General features: G+C 49.1%; 1 protein-coding gene across 1 annotated transcript in view; it reads right to left on the bottom strand.

The window, feature by feature from the left end:
• Window positions 1–12,628, bottom strand: part of LOC148453611 (uncharacterized) — a 36,851-nt gene extending 24,223 nt beyond the window's left edge. The window contains exons 1-2 of the mRNA XM_088461925.1: window positions 12,495–12,628; window positions 4,412–4,597 (exon numbers count right to left, since the gene is read on the bottom strand). Coding sequence (XP_088318051.1) covers window positions 4,412–4,597; window positions 12,495–12,628 — 320 coding nt within the window. The remainder of the gene's footprint in view (window positions 1–4,411; window positions 4,598–12,494) is intronic.
• Window positions 12,629–13,543: the final 915 nt, after the last annotated feature.

The following is a 13,543-nucleotide window of genomic DNA, read 5'->3' as shown; positions in this document are numbered from 1 at the left end:
CCCTCCTGCAGCCTAACCTAACTCTCCCTCTCCCCACAGCCTAACCCGAATTCTCCCTCTCCAGCACCCTAACCCTCCAGCATCCTGCATCCTAACCCTCCCCTCCTGCAGTCTAATCCTCCCCTCCTGCAGCCTAACCCTAACCCTCCTGCAGCCTAACCCTAACCCTTCTGCAGCCTACCCCTAAGTCTCCCTCTCCCCACATCCTAACCCAAACTCTCCCTCTCTCGCAGCCTAACCCTCCCCTCCTGCAGCCTAACCCTCCCCTCATGCAACCTAACCCTAACCCTCCCCTCCCGCTGCCTAACCCTAACTCTCCCTCTCCCCACAGCCTAACCCTCCCCTCCTGCAGCCTAACCCAAACTTTCCCTCTCCCGCACCCTAACCCTCCCCTCCTGCAGCCTAATGCTAACTCTCCCGAAGCCTAACCCTAACTCTATCGCAGCCTAACCCTTCCCTCCTGCAGCCTAACCCTCCCCTCACGCAGCCTAACCCTAACCCTCCTGCAGCATAACCCTCCCCTCCTGCAGCCTAACCCTCCTGCAGCCTACCCCTAACTCTCCCTCTCCCCACAGCCTAACCCGAACTCTCTCACTGTGATGTTCTGGGTTGTTTGTGGACCCGGGGTGGTAGCAGGAGCGATCACAGAAGCAGATTTGAAAATAAAACTAGGATTTTTAATAAGTGCTTGAATAGACATATAATGGCAGTAAATAAAAGTCCAGGAATATATAAATGTGCACAAGAGTTCTGTGGTGGGAGTAAAAGGGTTAATGTCCAAGTAGAAACAATTAGAGCTGTCCAGGTGTGCAGGTAGTGAAACTGAAAATAATCAAACCAGGTATGCAGGTAGTGAACTGAAGCGCAGGATGTCAGCAGGCTCAGGCACTCAGGTATGGGCAAGGGTGATGGAGGAAGCGGGGTAGTCCAGTGGGAGCTAGGAGCTGACAGGCAGACTGGCAGCCAGCGAATTCACAGGAACAGGAAAGCACAGAGAACTCCCTCTCAGCTAGGCTGAGATACACGTTGCACTGGCAAAGAAGGAAGGCACTGACCCTTCCTAAATACCCCATGCCGTGCTGTTACTGGCCGGAGGGAACATGTGACTCACCAGGATTGGCCAGCCGCATCACATGGCCAGAAGGCAAGATGGCGGCGCCCATGCCAAACGGAATGGAGACGCCGCCAGGCCTTACCAGCGCAGAGTGACAACAGGCCCGCACAACAATGCGCGCAGCCAAAGCCCCCCGCCAGACACCAGCTCCGCCACCAGACAGCCTGCGCCACAATGACCTCACAGGTAACACTCGCCTAGCGCCATGCTGAAATACCCTGGCCGTGACACCCGCACCCTAACCCTCCCCTCCTGCAACCTAACCCTAACTCTCCCTCTCACCACAGCCTAACCCTCCCCTCCCGCAGCCTAACCCTCCTCTCAGGCAACCTAACCCTAACCCTCCCCTCCCGCAGCCTAACCCTAACTCTCCCTCTCCCCACAGCCTAAACCTCTCCTCCTGCAGCCTAGCCCTAACTCTCCCTCTCCCCACAGCCTAAGCCTCCCCTCCTGAAGCCTAACCCTAACTCTCCCACAGCCTAACCCTAACTCTCCAGCAGCCTAACCCTAACTCTCCCGCAGCCTAACCCTAACTCTCCCGCTCCCCACAGCCTAACCCTCCCCTCCTGCAGCCTAACCCAGCCCTCCCCTCCTGCAGCCTAACCCTTACCCTCCTGCATCCTAACCCTCCCCTCCTGCAGCCTAACCCTAACTCTCCCTCTCCCCAGAGCCTAACCCTCCCCTCCCTCAGCCTAACCCAAACTCTCCCTCTCCCGCACCCTAACCCTCCCTTTCTGCAGCCTAACCCGAACTCTCCCTCTCCCGCAGCCTAACCCTAACTCTCCCACAGCCTTACCCTAACTCTCCCGCAGCCTAACCCTAACCCTCCCCTCCTGCAGCCTAACCCTCTCCTCCAGCAGCCTAACCCTAACTCTCTCTACAGCCTAACCCTCCCCTCCCACAGCCTAACCCTAAACTTCCCCTCCTGCCGCCTATATCTAACTCTCCCACAGCCTAACCCTCCTCTCCTGCAGCCTACCCCTAATTCTCCCTCTCCCCACAGCCTAACCCGAACACTCCCTCTCCCACACCCTAACCATCCCCTCCTGCAGCCTAACCCTCCCCTCCTGCAGCCTAACTCTAACTCTCCCTCTCCCCACAGCCTAATCCTCCTCTCCCTCAGCCTAACCCAAACTCTCCCACACCCTAACCCTCCCCTCCTGCAGCCTAACCCAAACTCTCCCTCTCTCCCGCACCCTAACCCTAACTCTCCCGTAGCCTAACCCTAACCCTCCCCTCACGCAGCCTAACCCTCCCCTTCTGCAGCCTAAACCTAACTCTCCCCACAGCCTAACCCTCCCCTCCTGCAGCCTAACCCGAACTCTCCCTCTCCCGCACCCTAACCCTCCCCTCCTGCAGCCTAACCCGAACTCTCTCGCAGCCTAACCCTAACCCTCCCCTCCTGCAGCCTAACCCGAACTCTCTCGCAGCCTAACCCTAACCCACCCCTCCCGCAGCCTAACCCTAACTCTCCCACAGCCTAACCCTCCCCTCCTGCAGCCTAACCCTAACTCTCCTGCAGCCTAACCCTAACTCTCCCTTCCTGCAGCCTAACCCTCCCCTCACGCAGCCTAACCCTCCCCTCCCGCAGCCTAACCGTCCTCCCCTCCTGCAGCCTAACCCTAACCCTCCTGTAGCCTAACCCTAACCCTCCCTCTCCCCACAGCCTAAGCCGAATTCTCCCTCTCCAGCACCCTAACCCTCCCGCAGCCTTACCCCAACTCTCCCGTAGCCTAACCCTAACTCTCCTGCAGCCTAACCCTAACTCTCCCGCAGCCTAACCCTCCCCACCTGCAGCCTAACCCTCCCCTCCCGCAGCCTAACCCTAACTCTCCCGCAGCCTAACCCTCCCCTCCCGCAGCCTAACCCTAACTCTCCCTCTCCCGCAGCCTAACATTAACTCTCCCCTCAGCATAACCCTCCCCACCCGCAGCCTACCCCCCCCCCCCGCAGCCTAACCCTAACTCTACCCTCTCGCAGCCTAACCTTGACCCTTCCCTCCCACAGCCTAACCTTAACCCCCCCTGCAGCCTAACCAACCCCTCCATCATCCTAGTGCTAACCCCCCCTAGTGCCGAACCATAACTCTAATCCTCACCGTTGGGATATCAGCGGTCGGGATTCTAGAGCTGGGATTCAGACTGCTGTCAGGATTCCAGTGCCGGGATTACGACCGCCGGAATCCTGACTGTCGGAATGCCGACTGCATCCCATTTTATGTCCTTATAATGCATTAGTAATAGTTTTAAATCACTCTCACATTGGGTTATGCTTTGGTGTACTTGACTATGGGCCTAATTCAGAGCCGGACGTTCTGACAAGAGCGCTCGCTCTGAATCATGGCCCTCCTCCATGAAAATGGAGCGGCCTCCTGGCCGATCGCACAGCTGTGGGTGACCACCCACAGCATATGCGAGCGCCAAAAAGATGGTCGCGATGGTCTTGACCATCGCGACCATCGGAATTGCGATGGAGACCCTGCGGTAGGGTCTCGCTGCCACAAGCCCTGGAGTGATTTTGGCTCTATCAGAGCCAAAATCACTCCCACTGACATCACTAGTGATGTCAGTGGGGCCGGCTTCAGACGGTAGGCGTTCCCATAGGAACGCCTCCGTCTGGCCGCCACGCCCCGTCACGCCCACCAAAGCGGGCGTGCTGTCAAACATCGACAACACGCCCCCTTTGGTGCGAGACCTGGAGCGACGGCTTGGCTGTCGCAGTCCGGGTCTCGCACATGCGCACGATGGAGCTCCCTCCGTCGCGCGCATGTGCAGTGGGGAACAGCGACCCACTTGCGAGCGTACTGCCGCTCGCGAGTGGGTCTGAATGACCCCCTATGTATTTTCTTGAGAGAGGATCCTGGCACAGGTGAAATCTATGAAGTGCATGTCTGCCTGAGGTAAGTGTGTTGGAGAAAGGCAGGAGAGAAGACGTATGTACATAGCTCAGGTGCAGTATCTTCTCTGGCATGGAGGAGTTATGTCTTTACGTGGCCGCCGCAGTGAAATATATTGTTCTCTCAGATGGCCTGTGATGTGTGACAGATAACGCTATATCTCACAGCTGTTATACACGTGTCCGCACATCGTTGATTCTAATAATCCTATACAGGTATATAGGTAAAAAGAGAAGTTTTCAATAACGATACAAACGGAGACATTTATGAAAACCGATGAAGAGTTATTTGCGCAGAACAGCTGCCGCCAAGGCAGAGCAACCAATCAGATTTAGTCACTCATCGTCCGGTGCCGTTAGCAAGGATGGACACTTACATGTTCTGCATTGTTATAGACTTACGTCCGCTCTTTGCTCTTTGATGTTGTTTTGCAGCAGTGAATCATTTGCGCTGTGACAGCAACAATAAAGGCCAGAGCCACCGCCGGCAGCACAGTGATTATAACCAGGTCCCACGTGCTCCACAGATAGTCACACTTAGCGCCCATGTACCAGTAATCCGTGTCTGGGCCTTTATAGTAGGGACAGCTGGGGAGGAACAAAACAAATCGTTACCATTTCAATATATATCCAACAAAAGGCCTGATTCACTACGGATCGCAACTGCGATTACACACGCAATCAGCCAATAGTTGCGTTCTGTTTATGCGCGAATACTTCACTGCGGCCGAGACTGCGATAGCTGTGACTACGCAGACCCATCGCAGAGCGCAGAGTGATTGACAGGAGGTTCAGATTGTGGGTGGTGATGATTTGGCAAAACGTAGGCGTGCCAGGGCGTTTGAACGCCGTTGCAGGGTGTGCATAAATAATCAATTGTGATGCCGTACGCAGCCTGAGGTCTCATAGCGTGCCTCAGTCTTGTGTAATCACTGTGTGTGATGAGGTTAGTAATTCCTGAGTAAGGTCAGAGCCTGTGTAAGTGTGTGTGAGGCTGTGATGGTACTCCATGTTACTGATGGTGTCTCAGTATTGTGTAATCACTGTGTGTGATGAGGTTAGTAATTCCTGAGTAAGGTCAGAGCCTGTGTAAGTGTGTGTGAGGATGTGATGGTACTCCATGTTACTGATGGTTTCTCAGTCTTGTGTAGTCACTGTGTGTGATGAGGTTAGTAATTCCTGAGTAAGGTCAGAGCCTGTGTAAGTGTGTGTGAGGATGTGATGGTTCTCAATGTTACTGATGGTCTCTCAGTCTTGTGTAGTCACTGTGTGTGATGAGGTTAGTAATTCCTGAGTAAGGTCAGAGCCTGTGTAAGTGTGTGTGAGGATGTGATGGTCCTCCATGTTACTGATGGTGTCTCAGTCTTGTGTAGTCACTGCATGTGATGAGGTTAGTAATTCCTGAGTAAGGTCAGAGCCTGTGTAAGTGTGTGTGAGGATGTGATGGTACTCCATGTTACTGATGGTATCTCAGTCTTTTGTAATCACTGTGTGTGATGAGGTTAGTAATTCCTGAGTAAGGTCAGAGCCTGTGTAAGTGTGTGTGAGGCTGTGATGGTACTCCATGTTACTGATAGTATCTCAGTCTTGTGTAATCACTGTGTGTGATGAGGTTAGTAATTCCTGAGTAAGGTCAGAGCCTGTGTAAGTGTGTGTGAGGCTGTGATGGTACTCCATGTTACTGATGGTATCTCAGTCTTTTGTAATCACTGTGTGTGATGAGGTTAGTAATTCCTGAGTAAGGTCAGAGCCTGTGTAAGTGTGTGTGAGGATGTGATGGTACTCCATGTTACTGATGGTATCTCAGTCTTGTGTAGTCACTGTGTGTGATGAGGTTAGTAATTCCTGAGTAAGGTCAGAGCCTGTGTAAGTGTGTGTGAGGCTGTTATGGTACTCCATGTTACTGATGGTATCTCAGTCTTGTGTAATCACTGCGTGTGATGAGGTTAGTAATTCCTGAGTAAGGTCAGAGCCTGTGTAAGTGTGTGTGAGGCTGTGATGGTACTCCATGTTACTGATGGTATCTCAGTCTTGTGTAATCACTGCGTGTGATGAGGTTAGTAATTCCTGAGTAAGGTCAGAGCCTGTGTAAGTGTGTGTGAGGCTGTGATGGTACTCCATGTTACTGATGGTTTCTCAGTCTTGTGTAGTCACTGCGTGTGATGAGGTTAGTAATACCTGAGTAAGGTCAGAGCCTGTGTAAGTGTGTGTGAGGATGTGATGGTACTCCGTGTTACTGATGGTATCTCAGTCTTGTGTAGTCACTGCGTGTGATGAGGTTAGTAATTCCTGAGTAAGGTCAGAGCCTGTGTAAGTGTGTGTGAGGATATGATAGTACTCCATGTTACTGATGGTGTCTCAGTCTTGTGTAATCACTGTGTGTGATGAGGTTAGTAATTCCTGAGTAAGGTCAGAGCCTGTGTAAGTGTGTGTGAGGATGTGATGGTACTCCATGTTACTGATGGTCTCTCAGTCTTGTGTAATCACTGTGTGTGATGAGGTTAGTAATTCCTGAGTAAGGTCAGAGCCTGTGTAAGTGTGTGTGAGGCTGTGATGGTACTCCATGTTACCGATGGTGTCTCAGTCTTGTGTAATCACTGTGTGTGATGAGGTTAGTAATTCCTGAGTAAGGTCAGAGCCTGTGTAAGTGTGTGTGAGGCTGTGATGGTACTCCATGTTACTGATGGTCTCTCAGTCTTGTGTAATCACTGTGTGTGATGAGGTTAGTAATTCCTGAGTAAGGTCAGACCCTGTGTAAGTGTGTGTGAGGATGTGATGGTACTCCATGTTACTGATGGTGTCTCAGTCTTGTGTAGTCACTGCATGTGATGAGGTTAGTAATTCCTGAGTAAGGTCAGAGCCTGTGTAAGTGTGTGTGAGGCTGTGATTGTCCTCCATGTTACTGATGGTATCTCAGTCTTGTGTAATCACTGTGTGTGATAAGGTTAGTAATTCCTGAGTAAGGTCAGAGCCTGTGTAAGTGTGTATGAGGCTGTGATGGTACTCCATGTTACTGATGGTCTCTCAGTCTTGTGTAATCACTGTGTGTGATGAGGTTAGTAATTCCTGAGTAAGGTCAGAGCCTGTGTAAGTGTGTGTGAGGCTGTGATGGTACTCCATGTTACTGATGGTCTCTCAGTCTTTTGTAATCACTGTGTGTGATGAGGTTAGTAATTCCTGAGTAAGGTCAGAGCCTGTGTAAGTGTGTGTGAGGATGTGATGGTACTCCATGTTACTGATGGTATCTCAGTCTTGTGTAATCACTGCGTGTGATGAGGTTAGTAATTCCTGAGTAAGGTCAGAGCCTGTGTAAGTGTGTGTGAGGATGTGATGGTACTCCATGTTACTGATGGTATCTCAGTCTTGTGTAATCACTGCGTGTAATGAGGTTAGTAATTCCTGAGTAAGGTCAGAGCCTGTGTAAGTGTGTGTGAGGATGTGATGGTACTCCATGTTACTGATGGTGTCTCAGTCTTGTGTAATCACTGCGTGTGATGAGGTTAGTAATTCCTGAGTAAGGTCAGAGCCTGTGTAAGTGTGTGTGAGGATGTGATGGTACTCCATGTTACTGATGGTGTCTCAGTCTTGTGTAGTCACTGCGTGTGATGAGGTTAGTAATTCCTGAGTAAGGTCAGAGCCTGTGTAAGTGTGTGTGAGGCTGTGATGGTACTCCATGTTAGTGATGGTTTCTCAGTCTTGTGTAATCACTGTGTGTGATGAGGTTAGTAATTCCTGAGTAAGGCCAGAGCCTGTGTAAGTGTGTGTGAGGCTGTGATGGTACTCCATGTTACTGATGGTATCTCAGTCTTGTGTAGTCACTGTGTGTGATGAGGTTAGTAATTCCTGAGTAAGGTCAGAGTACTCCATGTTACTGATGGTTTCAGAGGCTTGCTAAGTATTATGGATGTGTGTAAGGTAAGGTGGGCGTCCTTATGAAGTGCTGCATCTATCCAACGCCACAGTGCTTATACTCTATCCAACGCCGCAGTGCTTATACTCTATCCAACGCCGCAGTGCTTATACTCTATCCAAAGCCGCAGCGCTTATACTCTATCCAACGCTGCAGCGCTTATACTCTATCCAACGCCGCAGTGCTTATACTGTATCCAACACCGCAGTGCTTATACTCTATCCAGCGCCGCAGTGCTTATACTCTATCCAACGCCGTAGTGATCATACTCTATCCAACGCCGCAGCGCTTATACTCTATCCAACGCCGCAGCGCTTATGCTCTATCCAACACCGCAGTGCTTATACTCTATCCAGCGCCGCAGCGCTTATACTCTATCCAACGCCGCAGTGATTATACTCTATCCAACGCCGCAGTGTTTATACTTTATCCAACGCAGCGCTTATACTCTATCCAACGCCGCAGCGTTTATACTCTATCCAACGCAGCGCTTATACTCTATCCAACACCGCAGTTCTTATACTCTATCCAACGCAGCGCTTATACTCTATCCAACGCCGCAGTGCTTATACTCTATCCAACGCAGCGCTTATACTCTATCCAACACCGCAGTGCTTATACTTTATCCAATGCCGCAGTGCTTATACTCTATCCAACGCAGCGCTTATACTTTATCCAACACCGCAGCTCTTTTACTATATCCAACGCCGCAGTGCTTATACTTTATCCAACACCGCAGCGCTTATACTCTATCCAACACCGCAGCACTTATACTCTATCCAACGCCGCAGTGCTTATACTTTATCCAATGCAGCAGCACTTATACTCTATCCAACGCCACAGTGCTTATACTCTATCCAACGCCGCAGCGCTTATACTCTATCCAACGCAGCGCTTATACTATATCCAACGCAGAGCTCATACTCTATCCAACGCCGCAGTGCTTATACTCTATCCAACGCAGAGCTTATACTATATCCAACGCCGCAGTGCTTATACTCTATCCAACGCAGCACTTATACTCTATCCAACGCAGTGCTTATACTCTATCCAACGCAGCACTTATACTCTATCCAACGCAGTGCTTATACTATATCCAACGCAGTGCTTATACTATATCCAATGCAGTGCTTATACTATATACAACACCGCAGAGCTTATACTTTATCCAACACCGCAGTGCTTATACTATATCCAACGCCGCAGCGCTTATACTCTATCCAACGCCGCAGCGCTTATACTATATCCAACGCCACAGCGCTTATACTCTATCCAACGCAGAGCTTATACTATATCCAACGCAGAGCTCATACTCTATCCAACGCCGCAGTGCTTATACTCTATCCAACGCCGCAGTGCTTATACTCTATCCAACGCCGCAGTGCTTATACTCTATCCAACGCCGCAAGTGCTTATACTCTATCCAACACAGTGCTTCTACTATATCCAATGCAGAGCTTATACTATATCCAACGCCGCAGTGCTTATACTCTATCCAACACCACAGCGCTTATACTAATAGCAGATAAAGAGGAGAATCTGAAACTGAACTTTGATAATCAGCATATGATCAGGTGTAAAACAAAACAACGGACTGAATTTATTTTAAGGAATGTGTTTTAAAGGATCAGCGTGTTTAAAAGGACCTGAGTGTTATGGCTTGTTATGTTCTATCGGGGCGTAGTTGTCATGCCAGCGGTCAGAATGCTGCAGTCAGAATCCTGGCTCCAGAGTACCTATGGCTGAGATCCTGAACGTAAGCAATAGGTTCAGGGATAGGTACTAGGGGGAGAGATATACTCCTGGGGGGGGGGGGGGTTTCGACTGCGGGGGAGGGGAGGGTTCGGCTGCGGGGGGGGGGGGGTTAGGCTGCAGGGGGGGAGGGTTAGGCTGCAGGAAAGGTGGCTTAGTGGGGGGTTAGGATACTTGCAGCACCTAATTGTGTCCGTATTCTGACTGCCAGGGTCCCGTATCACCCAACCAGTTCTATTATATCCAGGTTGTTATTATGCTATATGGGTGTACAGATGTGTCCTTATACACCTAGTATTTTTGCACAGCATAGACTCTCCATCACGGTATTCCTGTAATTTTATACTTTTTCATGAATTTCGCATCTTTTGCGTAGTATTCAGCGTACCGATGCATTGTGCTTTTGTTGCTTTAATGATGCATATAAGACGCATATTTTGTGAAAAATTCTCTGGTGTGATGTCTGCCGCAGCTTATTCTAAATGTCTGTGGTGCCCCAAATGGGGCTATTGGCACGATTTCAGGATAGGTGTACAGTATGTGGGCACATCTGTAATGAGAGAAATGGAGTAGGGTTTGGAGGCCCGGTACCTGTGTGCTCAGAGAGACCGACACTGGTGCAGTCACAAACGTCGCCATCCTGAAAGTGATACAAGGGAGTGTGGGGTCTGGCCAGCATGCGAGTGTGGGGCCTGGCCAGCATGCGAGTGTGAGGCCTGGCCAGCATATGAGTGTGGGGCCTGAATACAGAAAAAAAGAGATTTGCCCCCCAGCACACTGCAGCAAAAACAAATCCTACATGATAATAGCGACTTAGAGGTATTAGTTACATACATTTGCAAATATATGAATAAGCGCCAGGCCAATCGTCAAGGCTCCTCTATACTGGTATCCCTAACATTAAGGGGCTCACGTCCTGGAAGCAAGGCACCCCAAAAAAATTCCAGCCAAGGGCCATCCCCAGGGCATCACACGAAAAAGGGAAAAAGGTGATAGTGAAGTATAAAAAAAAGATGTGTAAAGATAAATCAATAAGTGTTAATGAAATGATAAAGAATTAAAATGACACAAATAATGTACAAACAAATAGAGAAGTGATAAAAGTATTCTATGAGAATTAAGTGGTGATGCCATGAGAAAGGCCCAGTCAGAACCCCCCCGGGGGCCCCACTCCCAAATGCTCACCCCAAAATAATTATTGCTACATAATGGTAGCACCCACCTGGGTCATATAATTACAATTGATGTACTGCATGATAACAGTACATATGTAAGCTGAGAGCTAACTTACCTTGGAGGTACCCCAAAAAACCTCCACATGGCACTATAAGCATCAGCACCTCCTCCTAATGCTGACTGCCTTCATGCCTCTCCAAATTTACAAAGAAAAATGGTAGTTGCTCAGATCAGCTTAATTGCATAACACAGGTGCTTATAAAGGGCGGGGTTTACTCTGAACACAGAAAAAAAGAGAGATTTGCCCCCCAGCACACTGCAGCAAAAACAATACTTAAATCCTACATAATAATAGAGATTTAGAGGTATTGGTTACACATATTTGCAAATATATGAATAAGCGCCAGGCCAATCGTCAAGGCTCCTCTATACTGGCGTCCCTAATATTAAGGGGCTCACGTCCGAGAAGCAAGGCACCCCAAAAAAATTCCAACCAAGGGCCATCCCCAGGGCATCACACGAAAAAGGGAAAAAGGTGATAGTGAAGTATAAAGAAAAGATGTGTAAAGCCTGGCGCTTATTCATATATTTGCAAATGTATGTAACTAATACCTCTAAATCGCTATTATCATGTAGTATTTAAGTATTGTTTTTGCTGCAGTGTGCTGGGGGGCAAATCTTTTTTTTTTTCTGTGTTCAGAGTAAATCCCGCCCTTTACAAGCGCCTGTGTTATGCAATTAAGCTGATCTGAGCAACTACCATTTTTTTGGCAAGTTTGGAGAGGCATGAAGGCAGTCAGCATTAGGAGGATGTGCTGGTCCTTATAGTGCCATGTGGAGGTTTTTTGGGGGACCTCCAAGGTAAGTTAGCTCTCAGCTTTTATATGTACTGTTATCATGCAGTACATCAATTGTAATTATATGACCCAGAGTGGGTGCTACTATTATGTAGCAATAATTATTTTGGGGTGAGCGTTTGGGAGTGGGGCCCCCGGGGGGTTCTGACTGGGCCTTTCTCATGGCATCACCACTTAATTCACATAGAATACTTTTATCACTTTTCTATTTGTTTGTATATTATTTATGTCATTTTAATTCTTTATCATTTCATTAACACTTATTGATTTATCCTTACACATCTTTTCTTTATACTTCACTATCACCTTTTTCCCTTTTCGTGTGATGCCCTAGGGATGGTCCTTGGTTGGAATTTTTTTGGGGTGCCTTGCTTCTCGGACGTGAACCCCTTAATGCTAGGGACGCCAGTATAGAGGAGCCTTGACGATTGGCCTGGCGCTTATTCATATATTTGCAAATGTATGTAACTAATACATCTAAATCGCTATTATCATGTAGGATTTAAGTATTGTTTTTGCTGCAGTGTGCTGGGGGGCAAATCTCTTTTTCTCTGTGTTCAGAGTAAACCCCGCCCTTTACAAGCGCCTGTGTTATGCAATTAAGCTGATCTGAGCAACTACCATATTTTTTTTTGCGAGTGTGGGGTCTGGCCAGCATGCGAGTGTGGGTTCTGGCCAGCATGCGAGTGTGGGGTAATCCTGTATTTACCTGGGCACTAAGTACAGCTTTGACTTGAGATCATTAAACATTAATTCACGTTATATTTGGAACACCACTTTAGAGACTCACCTGCAGAAGGCATACCCATCTTTGCAGCTGCAGTCAATATCTTTAGGACAGAAGTTGCCCGTATCTCCCACGCAGCGGCCAAAGTTAAGAACGCCATCACAGCTGGCTGCAGTTTCAAAGAAACACACGGTCATATGGGATTGACCAAACACTGGCTAATATTTTCCATTTTGTTTCCAAATGTTGCCCTAGCTGCTGCCCATATGGCCTGTTAGAGGTCAGGTGTGTGGGTGGCAATCCAGCCCTTTGGTACTACTCAACCTCCTTACCTGCAGGTTCCTCTATTTCATGGTTTTGTAGTTTAGGGTTGTTTGAAGTGTCCGTACAGTGGTGTCAAACTCGGGCCATCCAGCTGCAGTGAAGCTACACATTCCAGCATGCCCTGTCACAGTTTTAGCATGTTCTAAGAGCAAAACCGTGGCAGTGCATGCTGGGGTTTGTAGTTCCATTTGCAGCTGGATGGCCCGAGTTTGACACCACTGTGACCTACACTGACACTTCAAACAGTGAAATACAATACAACGAACAACCAGTGAGTATATTTACACCTGGTGAAAGCGTAGGCGCGGCTCAGTGGTTTGTAGTAATGATGCAGTCCTGTTACTCTTAGTTTCATATACATAAGCGACATTATTGCGCACTTGCAAACTATTTGGCTTACCCCTCCGGGAGGGGGCAGACAGGTTGATGGTATGGGGGTCATAGAGCAGCCAAGTCTGGGGTGCAAGTGGGGGCGTGATTCACACATCAATCCGTCCCAGACCACTCGCTTCAATTGGGAAGTGTGCCGCAGAGGATGGCCTCTGGGAAACTTGCCCACTTTTTCGGGTGTCCAGGAGAGCAGTTTGAGATTTGGGAGTCTCCCGCAATGTCCTGGGTGAGTATGCAAGTCTGCGTTACTTGTCAGGGCCATTATGAATGCAATAGATGCATTTCTTCTTCCTACTTCATGGCAGCCATTACTTCTGGGTTTACATCCCATCCTCCTATTATTCGACAGGAAGTCCCCCCCCCTTTGGGACCGCCCACTTAGGGTATATAGGCTCACT

Source organism: Taudactylus pleione, unplaced genomic scaffold (assembly GCF_031769625.1).
Source record: "Taudactylus pleione unplaced genomic scaffold, aTauple2 ptg001125l, whole genome shotgun sequence".
Classification (NCBI taxonomy): domain Eukaryota; kingdom Metazoa; phylum Chordata; class Amphibia; order Anura; family Myobatrachidae; genus Taudactylus; species Taudactylus pleione.
Note: the sequence above shows the minus strand (reverse complement) of the source record. Positions and strands in the feature narration are given on the sequence as shown.